The 21,574-nt window shown below is 38.5% G+C and overlaps 1 protein-coding gene across 1 annotated transcript in view; it reads left to right on the top strand.

Moving 5' to 3' along the window:
• Positions 1-21,574, top strand: part of LOC129226160 (ADAMTS-like protein 3) — a 116,476-nt gene that overhangs the window by 63,091 nt on the left and 31,811 nt on the right. The window contains exon 3 of the mRNA XM_054860761.1: positions 15,500-15,667. Within this exon, the coding sequence (XP_054716736.1) occupies positions 15,500-15,667 (168 nt within the window). The remainder of the gene's footprint in view (positions 1-15,499; positions 15,668-21,574) is intronic.

The raw sequence follows: 21,574 nt of genomic DNA, 5'->3' as shown, positions 1-21,574 counted from the left end.
GCTGGCATAAGTGTGTGGGTAGTTGTGTGTATGAATGTTTGTGGGGGGGGTATGTGTATGTGTGTAGGCATATGTGTTTGTGTCTGTGTGCGGGCATGAATGTGTCGGTAGTTGTGTGTATGTGTGTGTGTATGTTTTTGTGTGTATGTGTGGGTGTCTGTATGTATGTGTTTGTATGCGTGTTTGTGTTTGTATGTGTTTGTATGTGTGTTTGTGTTTGTGTGTGTATGTGTTTGTATGTGTGTTTGTGTTTGTGTGTGTATGTGTTTGTATGTGTGTTTGTGTTTGTATGTGTTTGTGTGTGTGTGCGTGTGTGTGTAGTTGTGTGCGTGTGTGTATGTGTTTGTATGTGTGTATGTGATGTGTATGTATGTGTTTGTATGTGTTTGTGTGTGTGCGTGCGTGTGTAGTTGTGTGCGTGCGCGTGTGTGTGTAGTTGTGTGTGTGTGTTTGTGTGTGTATGTGTTTGTATGTGTGTTTGTGTGTGTGTTTGTGTTTGTGTGTGTGTTTGTGTTTGTGTGTGTATGTGTTTGTATGTGTGTTTGTGTTTGTAAGTGTTTGTGTGTGTGTGTGCGTGTGTGTAGTTGTGTGCGTGTGTGTATGTGTTTGTATGTGTGTATGTGATGTGTATGTATGTGTTTGTGTGTGTGTTTGTGTGTGCGTGCGTGCGTGTGTGTGTAGTTGTGTATGTATGTGTGTAGGACATGGATGCAACCTGGAGACGGCTTTCGCTAGAGGAGCAGCATTCGTGAGGAGCACGTCGACGGTGATGGTGCGGAGGGTGGCGGGGGGGAAATAAAATCAAAGGACATCAAAACAGTCAAGTGAGAACAATAGGCAATCGTGATTGCTCAAAAAAAAAAAAAAAAAGATTTTCGTTTGTTACCACTTTTGGACCAGAATTTTATTTTTAAAGTAAAATTTTTTCCTTTGAGTCATTTCGAATCCGGCAAGTAGGTATGAAAAGTGTCATCTGACCATCACCGATTTTTATGAAAAAATTACAGTAGTTACAACTAAAAAACATATAAAATATCCCAGAAGGGTTTTTCAAGATTTTTTTTTTCCCTTCAGTTGCAGCCTATTAAAATTCTGCTCAAAATCGGCCATTTCGGAAAACACCAGCATAACATTCGATTTGAAACGGACATTATTTTAAAAGTATTTAACCTATTTGAATAAGTATTTTTTCCTAAAAAATATATAAGGAACTATATATTATCTAGTCTAGACGTTGTTCTGAAAATTGCGTTGGGTTTATTTATAAAGAAAATATATTATTTTTGTAGTGAAAAAACTGCATTTTTACCAATTTTGTGATTTTTTTTTCTTCCATTAATATATATTTTTTTTATTTTATTAAACGGTGGTGGCCCTCTAAAGACCTTGTACAATAATTTCATAACATATTTTATTATAATCCTTAAATGCATATAGCCTTGGAAATAAAATTTTAAATTTTCAAAATTTTGCGATTTTTGAAGTGAGATTAATCAATAAACCCATTTTTTAAAAATCTAAAAAGTGGTTCATTTGAACCCCTTTTAAGGCTTAACAAGTGGATAGACACCAAACCCCGTGTTTTTTCGCCATAAAATGTTTTATGATTTTTAGAAAGTGACCTTATCGCCCATGGCATGCATGTAAAATGAAAATGTCAAATAATTTTATTCACTGAAATTCTGATTATATTAATGCCTAATAGCTTCATCGATAAAAGCTACTATGCATGACGTAGGTTTTTAAAAGGCCCGCAGCGGGTATAAATGACTGTTTTTCAAAACGCAATTTTTTTACATCCTTTTACAAAAAAGGAAGTATTGTATTCGCGAAAAAATTTTCACTCAAAAATCGGCCTTCATTTCCATTTTGCTCACCCCCGAATGAATATTTTTTTTTTCGACCCGACCACACGTAGATATATGCCTTGGAACCTACAGACACCCGAAATACCCATTTTAACGACCCCCGAGTTAATTACAACGAATTTTCTCGTGACGTCCGTATGTACATGTGTATGTGCGTATGTGTGTATGTATGTCACATAACTCAAAAACGGTATGTCCTAGAAAGTTGAAATTTGGTACGTAGACTCCTAGTGGAGCTTAGTTGTGCACCTTACCTTTTGGTTGCATTCGGATGTTCTTAAGGGGCTTTTTGCCCCTTTTTGGGGGGAAATCATTGTCAATTTCGATGTAAACTCAAGTGGTGTTATAATTTGTCGAACACTTGGCGATATATCGCCAGTCTTTTGGTCTCCAAGTTTTGTCGCCGACTTGGCGACAAATTTGGCGATGTTTTTTTTGAGCAATCACGATTGCTTATTGCTTTTATTTGACTGTTTTTGATGTCCTTTGATTTTATTTTCCCACTGCCACTCTCTGCACCATCACCGTCGACCGGCTCCTCACGATGCTGCTCCTCTAACGAAAGCCGTCTCCAGGTTGCGTCCATGTCCTACACACACGCGCATACATACACAACTGCACACACACACGCGCACATACACACAAATACATACACACAAATACATACACACAAGGACATACACACAAACACATACACACACACACAAACACATACACACAAATACATACACACAAACGCCTATACACACATACACCTACACACACAAACACATGCACACACAAACACATACACACACACACAAACACACACGCATACATACACACACATACACACAACTACCCACACATTCATGCCTGCACACAGACACAAACACATATTCCTACACCCCTTCCCCACATACACACAACTACCCACACATTCCTGCCTGCACACAGGCACAAACACATATGCCTACGCACACATACACATACCCCCCCACACACCCATACACATACCCCCCCCCACACACCCATACACATACCCCCCCCCCACACACCCATACACATACCCCCCCACACTTATGCCAGCACACAGACATAAACACACATACCCCGTACACACAAACACCCCCCCCCCCCCACAAACACACACGCCTATATACACACACTCGTGATTGCGAGAAACATAATTTGAATTCAAATGTCAAAATTCAAAGTAATTTTTCTTTTTTTTAATTAAATTTGGTTTCGATTTGGCCACTCTTAGTGATATTTAGAGAGTAAACATTGAATCCTATTAAAATGGCCAATAATGGGGAAATGACATTAAATTGGAGGAAAAGGAAGTCACGTGGTGCACACACCATTCGTTTTTTAGAAAGTTTTCAATGCTTCATGTGTGTACCTCGGATTCAGACTAACATAAGTCCAAAAATGGCAATTTTCAGGTATTACTGCTTTCTATGCATAATCCTATTCTACATCGAGTGATCTCAACGCAATTCTATGAAAAAGAAATCCTTTATAATTATTTACCAGGATAAAAGAGCGCAAGCCTCATCCTTTTTATGAATCAGACGACAGTTTTTTGGTAATGGGTCAAAACTTCGCGGCCGAAACTATACTTCGCGGCCAAAATTTCGCGTGGACAAAACTTCGCGTGGTCAAAACTTTGCGTGTTCAAAACGCGAAGTTTTGACCGCTCGAAGTTTTGACCGCTCGAAGTTTTGTCCCCGCGAAGTTTTGACGGCATGAAGTTTTGACCACGCGAAGTTTTGTCTACGCGAAGTTTTGACGGCGCGAAGTTTTGTCCACGCGAAGTTTTGTCTACGCGAAGTTTTGACGGCATGAAGTTTTGTCCACGCGAAGTTTTGTCTACGCGAAGTTTTGACGGCGCGAAGTTTTGTCCACGCGAAGTTTTGTCTACGCGAAGTTTTGACGGCATGAAGTTTTGTCCACGCGAAGTTTTGTCTACGCGAAGTTTTGACGGCATGAAGTTTTGACCACGCGAAGTTTTGTCTACGCGAAGTTTTGACGGCATGAAGTTTTGTCCACGCGAAGTTTTGATTACGCGAAGTTTTGTCCACGCGAAGTTTTGTCCACGCGAAGTTTTGTCCACGCGAAGTTTTGTCCACGCGAAGTTTTGACCCCAAACCAGTTTTTTTCACTCTCCTGCTAAGTAGTAATAATGAGACTTACGTTTGTCTGTCTTTGAGGTACAGATATTACGATACATAACGATTCCTTATCTTTACTAATAATAAAGCTGAAAGTCTCTCTGTCCGGATGTCTGGATGTCTGTGACGCGCATAACGCCTAGACCGTTCGGCCGATTTTCATGAAATTTGGCACAAAGTTAGTATGTAGCATGGGGGTGTGCACCTCGAAGCGATGTTTCGAAAATTCGATGTGGTTCTTTTTTTATTCCAATTTTAAGAAAAAAACTATCATAAATTACGAAATTATCATAACGTGGAACCGTAACATGGGCACAAGCCAATGGGCGAGATACGAAATGATCATAACGTGGAACTGTAACGTCGGTACAAGCCAATGGGCGATAAAATTCAGCATACATTATTTGTAAATATACAGGCGAACCAAAAGACCTTTAATTTTTCTATTACGGGCGAAGCCGTGCGGGTGCCACTAGTATTTCATACATGACGATAATTTCAAGCTGAGAGAGGAAAAATAAATCAAAAAGTTCAAAAATATATCTAGTTGGGAAAAGTATGACACATAGAAAACGCTGCATGCAATATAAAACAAAATGTATCTAGTATCCGGTATGAACGCTAGACTTGTCGCTGAACCGAGGCGATTCCCGGTAGTTCGTCAAAATCCCTCCGCATTCCACTCATCTCCACATAGTTAAATTAAATAACCCAAAGAAATATGCACATTTTAGACAATAATAAATTAATAAATATCTCTACATAGTATAAAATGAAGTCCCCAAAAAGCGTCTGTTTGTTTGAACTCGCAAAACTCGAGAACTACCCGGCCGATTGCGCTGAAATTTTCACACTTTGTTCCTTTAAGTCCTGAGAAGGTTTGCAGACCAGTTCGAAAAAAATTCGATGAATCGTTCTTTTTTTTATTCCAATTTAGGCCCAATTTTCACATAAATTCCCGAATATGGGGGTGAAAAATTACTTGCACATATTAATATTACATATCGTTAGAAAGGGTAGAATTTTCCGCGTTCTACGCTATTTGTTTCAATGCTCTAACTTTATTACGGCGGGAGTTATTTGCGTTTTTAGCTCGATTTTTTTTAGGCTTAGCGGAAATTTAGGTACTACTTTCTTCATTAAATCAATCAATAAAAAGTGAAGGAATTGTCCCACAGCTTTCTTTTTGACGTCATTGGAAAAAGCGATCTTTTTTACTCCAGAATTAACTCGACCTAGGGTCAAAAAATAAGTATTTATCTCGAACGCTAAAAAAGTTACTAGTCTTTTTAAATCAAGTTTCAGAAATCTCGATTCCATTCAAATTGTGAACCATTTTCTTTCGCATTTCAATTCCTTAAACTTATTTTATTTTGTGTTTCCATGGTTACGCATTTTACATCCATCTTCCTGGATTTAATTTCTTAAAAGTGTTTTAATATCTGTCATCATTGTTTTGAAAGGAAATCATGATGGTTTTTTTAATTTATTTTTTACGCTTGATTGTTGAATATACGTCACTTGACACAATTTTTATTTTCAAAATAGACCGGGCAAAGCCGGGTAACGCAGCTAGTTATGTATAAAGTTACGCGATCGCTCACCTTTCCAAACATCAGCTCGGCTTGGGGACAGATGAACGTGACAGCTCGATTAAACAAATGATGTCGTGGCTTTATGAGACCGCGCATTATCGATCTCTAAAATTCGCTTCATTCTTCCCAAAAACAAAGCTGGGCTGTTAGATAAACAAAGAGCCAATTCGGACGTCAGAAGCAGGTGCGGACGGCGGGGATTAAGTCAATAGGTGAAATCTATTGGAGGAGCGCTTGTTGACTCTTGATTGGCCACCCCCCCGCAGACGATCGCGGGGCTTGTTTACGATCTCCTTCTCGACTGGAGAGGGTAACCGGTTGATAGAACGTTTTGAGTTTGGAGGAAAAAAGGTCATAGCGAGAAATGTTTCGTAATTTTTAATCTTCTTTATTATTATTATTATATTACTAATAATAAAGCTGAAAGTCTCTCTGTCTGGATATCTGGATGTCTAGATGTCTGGATGTCTGTGATGCGCATAGCGCCTAGACCGTTCGGCCGATTTTCATGAAATGTGGCACAAAGTTAGTTTGTAGCATGGGGGTGTGCACCTCGAAGCGATGTTTCGAAAATTCGATGTGGTTCTTTTTCTATTCCAATTTTTACTAATAATAAAGCTGAAAGTCTCTCTGTCTGGATATCTAGATGTCTAGATGTCTGGATGTCTGTGATGCGCATAGCGCCTAGACCGTTCGGCCGATTTTCATGAAATGTGGCACAAAGTTAGTTTGTAGCATGGGGGTGTGCACCTCGAAGCAATTTTTCGAAAATTCGATGTGGTTTTTTTTTCTATTCCAACTTTAAGAGCAAAACTATCATAAGATGGACGAGTAAATTACGGAATTATCCATAACGTGGAACCGTAACATGGGCGCTAGCCAATTGGCGAGATACGAAATTATCATAGCGTGGAACCGTAACATGGGTACAAGCCAATTGGCGAGAAAATTCACCATACATTATTTGTAAATATACAGACGAATCAAAAGACCTTTTAATTTTTCTATGACGGGCAAAGCCGTGCGGGTACCACTAGTGAAAATTATAAATGTGAAGGATTCGAAGCTGGACAAGCCTCAACATATTCAATGGCTTTTGGCGTGCAGACAAATTTCAAATTGTTTTAGAGGCCAAGGTGCAAATGACCATATTTTTCGGGTCATTAGTATTCCTAGAGAAAAAAAAAAGAAAGACAATAGGGAAGTTTTCGATTTTTCAATTTTATTTTTATATGCAAAAATTTTTTCGATACGATAAGTAGTTTTTTTTTTTAAATTAATTTTTAAAGTTCAAGCGTTAAGACGTCAAATGGCACAGGAAGTGACGTCATGCGGTCTTCCGCGGCGGGAGAAGCCGAAGGACGTGCAGTTGGCTTCGAAGACGAAACGTAAGGCTTACCTCCTCGCATTTAACTCCTCGCGTTTCTGGAACATTAAACCTCTCATCCCCCTCTCGGAAATATTCGAATACCATCATTGATGTTACTTGAGGAAGATTATTAGATTGTGCTTTAACGAATCCGGCCTCCATAGTGTGTTCAAAAGGATTATTGAATTTCTAAAAAATAAAAATATCAGCGCGCTCAAAATGTCCGTAGCGAAAACAAAGGATCTTCGGCGGAAGGCTGCCCATGAGTGCCCTGTGACGTAAGCTCGTGACGTTTCAGAAGCGCGCGCTTTTGCGCTTGGATTTTCAAAAATTCATTAAAAATCAATCACGGTGTTTTAAAATTTGGCGATGGTGAATTTTTTAGTTTTGAGGGTCAATTAACAATATCCAATAGTCAAAATAGGAACATTTAATAGGTTGCAACTTCCCTATAGGACATGTCAGAACAAATTAACCAACTTCTTTGGTACTGTAAGTCAATTTTGCAGATGGAAAAGCGGACCAACCCTTTATTATGTAGAAATCAGATCAAAATCACATTCAGGGCTCTAAAATATCATGATATTTCCGAAAATATAGAAAATATCCGATATTTTGATATATATTGGATATTTTGATATCCGACATTTTCCGTCAGCACAAACTAAAGTCGTCAAAATAGTAAAAACATCCTCAAATCAGTCTTTATTTTCCTACTAGTGGTACGCTCACGGCTTTGCCCGTAATAATAGAAAAATTAAAAGGTCTTTTGTTTCGCCTGTATATTTACGAATAATTTCGAATTTTCTCACCAATTGGCTTGTACCGACGTTACAGTTCCACGTTATGATCATTTCGTATCTCGCCGATTGGCTTGTGCCCATGTTACGGTTCCACGTTATGACAATTTCGTAATTTATGATAGTTTTTTTTCTTAAAATTGGAATAAAAAAAGAACCATATCGAATTTTCGAAAAATCGCTTCTAGGTGCACATCCCCGTGCTACAAACTAACTTTGTGCCAAATTTCATGAAAATCGGCCGAACGGTTAAGGCGCTATGCGCGTCACAGAGATCCTGACAGACAGAGATCCGGACAGAGGGACATTCAGCTTTATTATCTTCTTTTCTTCTTTATCTTTACTAATCATAACGTGGAACCGTAACATGGGCACAAGCCAATTGGCGAGATACGAAATTATCATAGCGTGGAACCGTAACGTCGGTACAAGCCAATCGGCGAGAAAATTCACCATACATTTGTAAATATACAAGCGAACCAAAAGACCTTTAATTTTTCTATTACGGGCGAAGCCGTGCGGGTGCCACTAGTTACTAATAATAAAGCTGAATGTCTCTCTGTCCGGAGGATGTCTGGATGTCTGTAGGATATCTGTAGGATGTCTGTAGGATGTCTGTGACGCGCATAGCGCCTAAACCGTTCGGCCGATTTTCATGAAATTTGGCACGAAGTTAGTATGTAGCATGGGGGTGTGCACCTCGAAGCGATTTTTCGAAAATTCGATATGGTTCTTTTTTTATTCCAATTTTAAGAAAAAAAACTATCATAAATGACGAAATTATCATAACGTGGAACCGTAACATGGGCACAAGCCAATTGGCGAGATACGAAATTATCATAACGTGGAACTGTAACGTCGGTACAAGCCAATTGGCGAGAAAATTCACCATACATTATTTGTAAATATACAAGCGAACCAAAAGACCTTTTGATTTTTCTATTACGGGCAAAGCCGTGCGGGTGCCACTAGTTAGTAATAAAGATAAAGATATTATTATTACAACGTGTTGATTTAAAATTAAAGTTTCTTTCATTACTTTTATCTAATATTTCGTTTTACATTTTTATCAATTTTAGTGGAGTTAATATAGCATTCACTATTTTACTTATTCTTCTTCTGTTTGCAACTTTTACAGTTATATGATTCAGAAATACGAAATATGCATTTAAACGGGGCAGACATAATATTTTTTTTTCTGACTGACATTTAATATTTAATTAGGCACTTTTGGTGTGAATTAAAAGTGCTACATTACGAATATTTTTATGAATCTTTACTAATAATAAAGCTGAAAGTCTCTCTGTCCGGAGGATGTCTGTAGGATGTCTGTGACGCGCATAGCGCCTAAGACCGTTCGGCCGATTTTCATGAAATTTGGCACAAAGTTAGTTTGTAGCATGGGGATGTGTACCTCGATGCGATGTTTCGAAAATTCGATGTGATTCTTTTTCTATTCCAATTTTAAGAACAAAATTATCATAAGATGGATGAGTCAATTACGAAATTATCATAACGGGGAACCGTAACAGGGGCACAAGCCAATTGGCGAGAAAATTCGTCATACATTATTTGTAAATATACAGGCGAACCAAAAAACCTTTTTAATTTTCTATAACGGGCAAAGGCGTGCGGGTACCACTAGTACATCATAAAAATAGAGTACATAACTTTTTGGTTATTTTTAATAATAAACAAACATTAGTACTATGATTAATAATATTTTTTATATTGAAAATACCGTAGTTGAAAAAATAAATATCGAAAGTATCGACATATCATGATATTTTCAAAATAAATATCGGATACATATCGTGTATACATCATGATATATATCGATTGATATGCAGTCGGACCTCCATATATCGAAGTAGTAAATTGCCAGGAAAAAATTCGATATATAGAAACGATCTTATTTTTTATCATAAAAATCTCCCAAAACATTGAAATTAAAGCTAATTTTCGTGCATGAAACCCAATTTCTAATTTATACCAGCATCGGATTAAACGAAAGTTAATAACTGGAAAATTAACAGAAATTATTTTTATGCCTTCATACATCTTCATTCTTTGGCAGCTCAGCTTGATTCGCAACATGAGGGGATTTTCGTTTTGACAATGTAATCGAGAGAAAAGAAAAAAATCAATCTACTTAACTTGAATGATTTTAACTGAAGCTAAAACGACTAGGAATGATAATCAACAGACAAAAGGGATAACTTGAAACTGATTTTACAGTGTAACTGTTTACAACTAAGATTTGAAATAAACTCGAGGGAATTTAAGAACTCCAGAACGGAACAATGACCTATCTACACACCCCTCAAACCCAGATTTCTTATGAGTTTCTTAACAACCTTTAGTAAACATAATTTTCTCCTCTAACCTTCATTTTTCATGAGACAAACAATCTAAAGTGGAAAAAAATGTCTCGAATTTTTTTTTCGATATATAGAGATTTTTTCGATATATAGAAACAATTTTTCTATGTACTGAACATTGAAATTTGCTGGGATTTCGATATATAGAAAATTTCGATATGTGGAAGTTCGATATATGGAGGTTCGACTGTTATATCGGCGAACCCTGATCCCATTATTCGTCGTCGCCTTTTACTTCCTTTTACAAAAAAGGAAGTATTGTATTCGCGAAAAAATTTTCATTCAAAAATCGGCTTTCATTTCCATTTTGCTCACCCCCGAATGAATGTTGAGTTTTGTTTTTCGAACCGATCACACGTACATATGTACCTAAGAACGTATAGACGCCCGAAATATCCATTTTGAAGTTTCCCGAGTTAATTACAACGAGTTTTCTCTTGACGTCCGTATGTACGTATGTATGTGCGTTTGTTTGTATGTGCGTATGTATGTCGCATCACTCAAGAACGGTATGTCCTAGAAAGTTTAAATTTGGTACGTGGGCTCCTAGTGGGGTCTCGTTGTGCACCTTCCCTTTTGGTTGCATTCGGGTGTTTCTAAAGGGGTCTTTTGCCCGTTTTTGGGGGGAATTCATTGTGAATTTCGATGCAAACTCAAGTGGTGTTATAATTTGGCGGACACTTGGCGATATATCGCCAGTCTTTTGGTCGCCAAGTTTTGTCGCCAACTCGGCGACAAATTTGGCGATTTTTATTTATTTATTTATTTATTTAGAAGCTGGTTTCAATTTGGCCATTGTTGGTGATATTTAGAGAGTTAGAGAGAGAATCACATTAAAATTGCAATAATAGGGAAATAACACTAAATTGGTGTAAAAGACATGAGCTCGGTTTTTTTTTAGGTTTAGTAAGCTTTGCATTAGTTGTTTGGTTACAAAGAGATTGCGTTGTTTGAGTTCTTTGTTTATTAAAAAGAAGAAGCAGTGCTAGCAGAGATTTGAGTTAGAGTTATACTATTGCACTGTTAAAAATCTGGAAGATATTACGGTAAATAAACTAAAATAGAGTGTATGTAAAACATATATTTTTAACAGTAAGTTGTGCCGGAAAAAGTAAACGATTGCAATGCCACACCACATGACTTACGGTGCGAAGTTAGTAGAGAATTAGCCATTTTCATCACGCGTCGCATTTAGTAAAGAGTGCGCGGACAATGCTTGCATTTCGTTCTTTTTAACCCCTTCAAACCTGGTGTCCGGTATACCGGACATACCCTTTAAACAGCTGCTAATCATTTAATAATTGATTTAATTAGTTGATTTTTTTGTAGCTGAGTCTTTACATTCTACTTATTATAATGTGTGAAATAATTTTTCGTTTTGGGATTGACAACACTGACGTATAAGGATTGAGAGATAGAGAGTGGCTCATTTTTCCAACCATGGATTTTCATCTGAAAAGCGAGGTTTTTTTCCTGACTTTTTGTAAAAATATGTAATCTTTAATTAATCCTTTCAAACGCTCATATTATGCTTTACAATTGTTTGTAGAACATTTTATAATGAAATTTGTTCGGTATTTTATCGTTTTTGTATATGAAATATGGATTTCAAAAATATGAGTCCGGAATATTGGACGTGCCGTAACTCTTTTAATTTTTCTCCTACAAACTCAAAATGTTGTCTATAAGATACCCTTTACCATAGTACACTGTGTACCAAATATCAACATTTTTGGTCCAGTATTTCATCTTTTCAACTAAGTTGGGTTTTACGGAAGAATTAACGCTGGCAAAATGAATGCCAGTACTTTTTACTAGAAAGAGTGTTTGTGCAGTTTGCAAAGGCGATCCAACTCAACGCTGTGCCGAAAGCTCTTCCAGGGACGAGGCGATTTAAGCAATCTCTCAAGGTGAGGCTCCATCGGATCAGAGTCTTTTTCTACCATTGTTTCTGACCGTGTTTGTTCACTCGACGTTAAATCCCGGTTATCACAAATTTGCCATTTCAACTGCGCTTGCGCACGGACTTGGCTTTCTGTTTTAAGATTTCGTGTTGCTTGTTTATATTTAGGCTGTGCTAGAGTCCCAACAAATTAATGAATGCGATTAGAGTATTTTCACAGCGATTTCGGGATACATTATATGAAATTATGGATATGAATAACTGATAATCTTTATAAAGAAAAGAGAAAATTGACACTTCAATATTTATTGGTTTGGAAATATTTATTTAACGTAAACGTAAAACACGTTAAGTAATTCAAAAATGATCGGAATATTACAAATATCCGTCTTTTGCGGATATCTATGTTAGGCGTAAACAGCTTAGTATTATACATTTGTATTTAGGTTGAGGGTTCCGCTTTGTATTGGAAGTGATGCTGCAGATCGAGTACGCTCTTCTGAGGTTAAAAATTTGGCCCTGAAAAAGACCTTTGTTTGATAGAAAATCAAACTCCGTATCCATTAATAATTAGGACGCAAAACTCAATCTTTACCGAGGCGTAAAAACTATATCAAAGAAAGCTTTGTAATTTCTAATTTTTATCTGTTCTCATCTCATATTAACAAATTTAAATGTTTTTCATTAGTTTGAGCAAGAGTTTCGAAATCAGCAAAGTTCGTGCGCAAGCGCACTAGGATGCCCTAGGATGCCATCGAGGGCCACAAGGCGGGCGGCCCTCGATGTTATATATTAATATAAGTTTTCTCGTGACGTCTGTGTGTACATATGTACCTCGCATAACTCAAAAAGGGTATGTCGTTGAAAGTTGGTATGAAGACTCCTAGTGTGGTCTAGTTGTGCACCTCTCCGTTTGCTTGCATTCAGATGTTCTAAAGGGGGTCTTTTACACCTTTTTTGGGGGGGAAATAATTGTTCATTTCACTGGAAACTCAAGTGGTGTTATAATTTGGCAAACACTTGGCGATATATCGCCAAGCATTAAGTCGCCAAGTTTTATTGCCAACTTGGTGACAAATTTGCCGTTTTTTTTTTTTTTTTTTTTTGAGCAATCACGATTGCTTATTGCTTTCATTTGACTGTTTTTGGCGTCTTTTGATTTTTCCCACCGCCACCCTCTGCAGTATCACCGTCGACCGGCTCCTCTAGCGAAAGCCGTCTCCTGGTTGCATCCATGTCCTACGCACATGCGCATACATACACAACTACGCACACACACGCGCACACGCATACACACATACACCTACACACACACACATACACACACAAACACATACACACATATATACCTACACACATACATACAGACACCTACACACACACGCACAAAAACATACACACAACTACCCACACATTCATGCCTGCACACAGACACAAACACATATGCCTACACACACATACCCTCCCTCCACACACACACACATTCATACACACAACTACCTACACACTTATGCCAGCACACAGACGCAAACACATACGCCTACACACAACACACATACCCCAACACACAACACACCCCACACACAAACACACACGCCTACATACACACACTGGTGATTGCGAAATACATAATTTGAATTCAAGATGTCAAAATTCAAATTACTTTTTTTTTTTACATCTGGTTTCAGTCTCGCAATATTTAGAGAGTTAACTATTGAATCACATTAAAGTTGACAATATTGGGAAAATTTTTCCGTACAAAACGTTTTCTTTGCTTCGGTTCGCAACAAACTTGGAGTGAAGATATTTAAAGGGCTTCTTTGTTTACTTCGAGACACTATCTTATACCTTTAAACGAGCAATTCTTGTGGGTATATATATATTTCTTATCTCGGAAACGGATCTAACGATTTGGATAAAATTTTGGATTTAATTGTAGTTTTGCATCTAAGTTCATCTACATCAGCGTTTTTTCTGTAAAAACGCGATTGTTTTTACAAAAAACAGTTTTTTAGTATAAAGTCAAATTGAGTTAAGCCTTGAAGTAAACTGTGAATTGACGCATCGGGCAGACGATTTGCAACCACAACAATGAAAATTTTGCCAGGCTTGGCTGATATTGGCCACTTTGGCTAATTTCAAACACACTTGGCTGAAAACAAATTCAAAAGCATTGTAAGTCGATGTAAGACTTTTTTCTTTTTTAAGTGAAACTATTGCTTGACCGTCCTATTTTATTTACTTATTTTCTGTTTACACTACAAATAGTTTAACATGTTTTTTTAAATCACGCATCTAAATTTTATTTCGAAGAAACGTAAGACGTTAAGACAATTGTTATCATTTGTTGGAATGGTTTGTGGATCATCAGTTTTGATGGATATCATGCTGTATGTAGCATTTTCTGGCGTAAAAACTAAAAGTACTTATTCAAAAAGAAAATCTCGATTGGGATAAAATCGTGAAACGCATCATAGTATGAAAGGAAGTATTCGGTTAAAAACCGATTTCACCATAGCAAAACTGAGGTCGAAATATTTTAATGACTGACAAGAATATTGTATAGTGGAAACAAACGTAACAGATAGTTTAAAGCAAAATGTTGTTTTAATGACATTCAGAATCTTCTTTGTTTGGTACTTTAGTGTTATAAGAAGGTCGAGAGCTTAATATTTCGTTAACGTGAAGCTTTTCAAGTATATTTGGAGAAGTATTGAACCTTAAAAAAACACAATTTGACAAAAAATAATTCTTTTAAAGCCGAGCGAGGCTCGGTCGTCCATGTTTTATCATTAAAATTGGCGTAAAAGAAAGTAATATGATGCACACACCAGCTCGTTCAGTATTGTCTCTGTGCGTCTGATCTCGTGTTTGTTCTCCCTCCCTAGGATGCCATTGAGGGCCACAAGGCGGGCGGCCCTCGATGTTATATATTAGTATAAGTTTTCTCGTGACGTCTGTGTGTACATATGTACCTCGCATAACTCAAAAACGGCATGTCCTAGAAAGTTGAAAGTTGGTACGAAGACTCCTAGTGTGGTCTAGTGGTGCACCTCTCCGTTTGGTTGCATTCAGATGTTCCAAAGGGGGTCTTTTACACCTTTTTGGGGGGAAATCATTCTTTATTTCAATGTAAACTTAAGTGGTGTTATCATTTGGCGGACACTTGGCGATATATCGCCAGTCTGTTGCTCGCCAAGTATTGTCGCCTACTTGGCGACAAATTTGGCGATTTTTTTTTAAAAAATCTGGTTTCAATTTGGCCATTGTTGGTGATATTTAGAGAGTAAACAATTGAATCACATTAAAACTGCCAATAATGAGAAAATGACATTAAATTGGAGTAAAAGGAAATCATATGATGCACACACCAGCTCGTTCAGTATTGTCTCTGTGCGTCTGATCTCGTGTTTGTTCTCTCCCCTAGGATGGCGTCGAGGGCCGCAAGGCGGGCGGCGAGGGCTGGTCCGTGTGGAGCTCCTGGAGCCCCTGTTCCCGGAGCTGCAACGGCGGAGTCACCTACTCGCTGCGGAAGTGCGAGCACAACGGAGCCTGCGAGGGCGACTCCACCAAGTACAGGATTTGCAACATGCAGGTGAGCGCCCTCTCTTCGTTGGTCCAGAATCCCGAAATCCGGAACTTTTTTCCTCTAATATTTTTTTTTTTAATCCCTTTTTTTTTTAGTTTTAAAAGTGAAAAAGTGTCAACGTTCGGTAATTGCTTGTTGAACGATGCTTGAGGAACGATTTTTTTTCCCTTTCTCATAGAACCAAGAACCGAAAAGAAAATAATAATAATAATAAAATAAAAATGATTTATTTATTGTATCGGTGGATACAATAAAAATGTGATTTATTTATTGTATCGGTGGGTACAATAAAAATGTGATTTATTTATTGTATCGGTGGATACATTGCATTTAAAACTTTCTTTCTTTCTTTCGGTGCTTAATTGCGCTGTTTTTTTTTTTTTTTTTTTTTTTTGATAAGGACTGCAAACTGAGTGCCTTGCCTCATTTACGCATGATATATTTTATTACACATATAAACAACACATGAAAGAATTTACATCACAAAGAAGGGAAAGTACAACCGGAGCGCTGGTGGGAGTCGAACCCACCGCCTCAAGTTAGCCGATGTTAAGCAGTCACTCAGACCGCTCGGCCACTGAGGCATTAAAAAAATATAAAAAAAAAAAAAAAAAACATCCGCGGACTACGCCGCTGCAAGTTATCTCCGACTTTTGTTTTAGCGTAATGAAGTGTACTTTCATTTAGTTTGATCAAAAAGTGAGAGAAATTTTGCGCAAACATGAACAAAACCAGGAAAAACGCAACAAATATAGCACGACAGAAGAGTTTTCATTATTTTTTGAGTCAGTACAAGATCCAGAAATTTTTGCGCTTGTTTTTTTCCTACCTCTTACTACGTAACCGATTTACACCTGCATGGGGGAAAGTGCGGAACTGCCATATCATTTTTATTTTAGAAACCCATTTTTATGATAATCAGGGGTGATTGTGTTCCGGTATTTTACCGAATTTCCGATATTTTCGGACGTATTTCCGGTATTTTTATGTCCGAAAATACCGGAATTATGTTTTTTTTGTTATGCTTTTATCTCCCTACCTCCGCAATTTTTTAAAAATTATATAATACTCATCAAATATACCTGCAAGAGCCTTAAGATGGACACCTATCCCTTAAGATGGACAAATGTCAAGATAATTTTGTATAACACCAGCTCAAAAGAATCTTTGTAACTCATTAAAAATTTAATCAAATGTGCACACAATATTTTGACTCAGAACTATTTAACACTATGGCAAAGGTGCACTTAAGTAATAGGGGCCAAAGATTCCCCCCCCCCCCGTTCACGCTTTGAAACTTTCAGGTATTTTTTGATGAACTCACAATCACCCCTGGATAATTCCGGGAAATATTTCTTAATCTTCACTTCCTAAAATCATCGAAGTTGTCTAAAATTGCGCTTTTTGGAACCTCAGTTTCGAAAAATTACCGGAAGGAAAGTCACTGAACCCATTCCTCCGTTAACACTGCACGGGATGTCCACAATCGCGTCCCGGAAGAAGGCCTCCTCTTCCTATTTTTTTAAAACTTCAATTCCGATAAGTTTCGAGGAGGGAGATTTGAACCCATGTTCTTCCTCAACGTCTTTTAAGGATGCACTTTCGTTTTAGGACTTCAGTTCGGAAAAATTACTGGTGTCCCTCAAGGGAGGAGTGATGAGGGCGATTTTCTCTCCTTTGTATCCGTCCTTGAGTCAGTATCCAAAATCCGGGAAGGTCCTGGTCCGGAGAATTCCGGATTTTGGGTCCCGTACTGTACTGGTATTCGGTATTTCTCCAATCGCTTTACCGGAAATACCTATTCACAAAAAATATCACAATTCGAAAACTCCAACGAGTGCAGCCTTTATACCAACATGAAAAGTTGCTCGTATCTCTCATCAGATTCACAATTTTATAAGCATTAATTTTTGGCATATCTCGCTGCTGAATCTCTCGAATCTAGTTGTCAGTTTGGATTATGATTTCAGGTCATTTTTATGTTTCGTTGAGTTTTATGTTAGAACTGAAGCCGAAAGGTACACACGTTCTTGTTACATTCAATTTTCCTTGCTGTTATAGGAAGGTTTTAGCAGCACCGTTTAATCGTGTTTCTTTGAGTCGTACTTAAAAAACACATCGTAACATTTAAAACTCAAACAATAACACAAGTAAAAAATCGGATGCAACAGAAACTTACTTAAACTGTCGCGCGTATCTCTCGGATACAAGCAGCTGATGTTGCAGACTGCTACTGACGCTAGAAAGACTCACTGATGTCTAGAAACAGTTCTAGGGGAGGAGGGAAAGTAACTTAAGTTCGTAGCGCTATCTTTTCTCCACCTTACCCCACCTTTCAATGATACGCCTTAGGTTTACGTTTATCTGGATGAAACTATACAACGAAATGACCTCTTAGTTGTATCTCTGAGATACGCGCGCCAGCAGGAAGGTTAAAAAAATATGTATATCGCACTCCCAAAAGAAAAGTGGCTCAACTTAAAAAGTTGCGATTCCGAAAGCTCCGAAATATTGAGGAAGCATTGCCAAAACAATTGTTTATGTTCGGGACTATAGTAAATGCAACTGATCTGAATATTTTACTTAAGTTTTCAGCAACTACGCGTAACGCAATATCTTATAGTTATTTGAAAAAAATATCTCTCTTCTTTGCTCAAAAATCATCTCTTTCAAATACCGCAAAAAATTTTTGTTCTCGGGAGTCTCCCAAAATACGGAGATAAACATAGTCTAATTTGCCACTTCTACTTTTTTCTATAGAATCTTATATTTTTCGGTTTTCTTTTAGAATAAGGCTAGAGTTAGTTGCGTGTAAAAATACAGTTGTTCCAAAAATGACTGATACATTTGAAAGATCTCTAAAAACTTAAACGGGCAGCGATAGAAATGCACCATTATGCTTGGGACAACAGTAAATTTTCAGACAGGCAAACTTTGAAAATTAGTTACAATGTTCCTCAACAGATGGCGCTGCAGGTATTTTAAAAGGTATAAAAAAAACCGTGTAAGATTGAGAAAATAACCGGTATATTTAAAAAATCAATAAAAACTAAACGGGCAGCGACAGAAATAGACTGTTTATTTACAACATACTTGGAAAAACGGTAAATTTTCAGACATTCACACCTGCAGCCTCCTCTATATACCTGCAGCGCCATCTGTTGAGGAACATTGTAACTAATTTCGAAAAATCTGAAAATTTACTGTTGTTCCAAGCATAATGCAACAAACGAAATACTCGTAATTGAACCGCTGCCCGTTTAAATTTTTATTGATTTTTCAAATGTATCAGTCATTTTTGGAACACCTTGTACATTTTTGTGTTCAAATCAGAATAAACTACATAAACCTGTACTTCAGGTCCAGACTAGCGTAAGTCCAAAAATTGACTATTCTTATTTAGCCGTTACTCCGCAGTTCTAAAAAAAAAATGAAATAATCCTTCATAATTTGCTCGATTCCTAATCTTTGTACGCACCGGACAAGTGGTTTTCCGCAAAGCAGTAATAATGTGACTTACGTAAGTCTGGCTTTGAGGTACAGAAATGTCAATTGCTGGAAAAAAAATTAAAAAAATTAATTTGAATTTTGGCTTCTTGGATTCAAATTATGTTTTTCGCAACCAAGAGTGTGTGTGTATGTAGGCGTGTGTGTAGGGGGTATGTGTATGTGTGTAGGTATGTGTGTTTATACGTTTGTGTGGGGGTATGTGGGTTTGTGTGTAGGGGGTATGTGTATGTGTGTAGGCATGTGTGTTTGTGTCTGTGTGCAGGTATGAGTGTGTGGGTAGTTGTGTGTATGAGTTTTTGTGTGTGGGGGATTGTGTATGTGTGTGTAGGTATGTGTGTTTATAGGTTTGTGTGGGGGTATGTGTGTTTGTGTGTAGGGGGTATGTGTATGTGTGTAGGCATGTGTGTTTGTGTCTGTGTGCAGGTATGAGTGTGTGGGTAGTTGTGTGTATGAGTTTTTGTGTGTGAGTTATTGTGTATGTGTGTGTAGGTATGTGTGTTTATAGGTTTGTGTGGGGGCATGTGGGTTTGTGTGTAGGGGTATGTGTATGTGTGTAGGCATGTGTGTTTGTGTCTGTGTGCAGGTATGAGTGTGTGGGTAGTTGTGTGTATGAGTTTTTGTGTGTGGGGGGTATTGTGTATGTGTGTAGGCATATGTGTTTGTGTGCAGGCATGAGTGTGGGTAGTTGTGTGCAGGCATGAGTGTGGGTAGTTGTGTGTGTATGTGTAGGTTTTTGTATGTATGCGTGTTTGTGTATGTGTGTAGGCCTATGTATGTGTGTGTGTGTACGTGCGTGTATGTATGCTTGTAAGTGTAGGATATGGACGCAACCTGGAGACGGTTTTCGCCAGATGAGCAGCATCGTGAGGCGGCCGGTCGACGGTGGTGCTGGCGGGAAAATAAAATGATAGCACGCCAAAACAGTCAAGTGAGAACAATAAGCAATCGTGATTGTTCAAAAAAAATGTAGTCATTGAATTGAAAGGGGACGAGATAATTCTCGAATTAACTTCTCAAAGCCAAATGAGTCACGTGTTTCTTGCTTAAAGAGGGTTGGTCTCAGGAGTGAAAAGGGGACAATGGAACTTGAAACAATGGCATGCGGATTCCGAGTGGCCTCTAGATCTTGGGGAAGAAAAACGGTCGGTGGGGATAGCCATCAAAAGATCTTCCAAATGTATCAAAATCCTCGATGACTGAGTCCTTATAGGGTGAAGCTGTTGATTTGCCTTGCCCCCGAGCGGTGTTGCCATCCAACAATGGAAAAACTTTGTCGAAATATCGTCTGAGGAGTTCGTTAAATGCTCTCAAAAACAGACCATGTCGTACGTCCCGCCGAAATAGAATGTTTTCAAAAGCGAAACGAACCCTCCATAGAATGTCTGGAGCTAATTATGGCGATGAATCCCACTTTCGGAACGTGCCTCAAAAGGTTCGGGATCCCCCGCGGGGGCTCGGCAATTCGGTTTTCAAAAGACGATAAAGAAATTGAGAAAAGAAGCCCCGGAATTGAATGGAGAATTAACCAATTATGTGCCCCTCCACTCTCCTCGTTATTATATATGGGATCGTCTGCTCCCGTCCGATGCCATCTGATTCAAATCAAACTCTCGAGCCCGCGCGCGACCACTTCAAAAATCCTCTCGGAGAGGGGGATTCGAAACAATCGAACCCTTCCCGCCTTCGTTAGCGAACGGAAATAAGCCGCCCCGGGCCAAGCAGCAGCGCAAATATCTGCACTGGAGGGCGCATGAATAGAGAGGGGCTGTGTCATTAGACGCTCGAGACGACAGCCCTCGAGAAGTTGCGAATGCCGCCGCGCGTGTCGCTGCTGTCGTTCACGCTTGGACGGTGGCGTCGGGGGTCGGCGGCAAAGTGAAAGTTCCAGTTCAGGTCCCTTCGAGTGATGGACCCGTTTTTTTTTTTTTGAGCAATCACGATTGCTTATTGTTCTCACTTGACTGTTTTTGGCGTTCCTTTGATTTTTCCCACCGTTCCCTCCGCACCATCACCGTCTACCGGCTCCTCACAATGCTGCTCCTCTAGCGAAAGCCGTCTCCAGGTTGCATCCATGTCCTACACACACGCGCATACATACACAACTACACACACACGCACAAACACACATACACATACACCTACACACACATACACAAACACACACACATACAGACACCCATACATACACACACATACACACAACTACCCACACATTCATGCCTACACACAGGCACAAACACATATGCCTACATACACATACCCCCCCACACACACATTCATACACACAACTACCCACACACTTATGCCAGCACACAGACACAAACACACATGCCTACACACACATCTACACACACATACACAAACACATACACACATACAAACACATACACACAACTACCCACA

Source organism: Uloborus diversus, chromosome 7, assembly GCF_026930045.1.
Source record: "Uloborus diversus isolate 005 chromosome 7, Udiv.v.3.1, whole genome shotgun sequence".
Classification (NCBI taxonomy): Eukaryota; Metazoa; Arthropoda; class Arachnida; order Araneae; family Uloboridae; genus Uloborus; species Uloborus diversus.
Note: the sequence above shows the minus strand (reverse complement) of the source record. Positions and strands in the feature narration are given on the sequence as shown.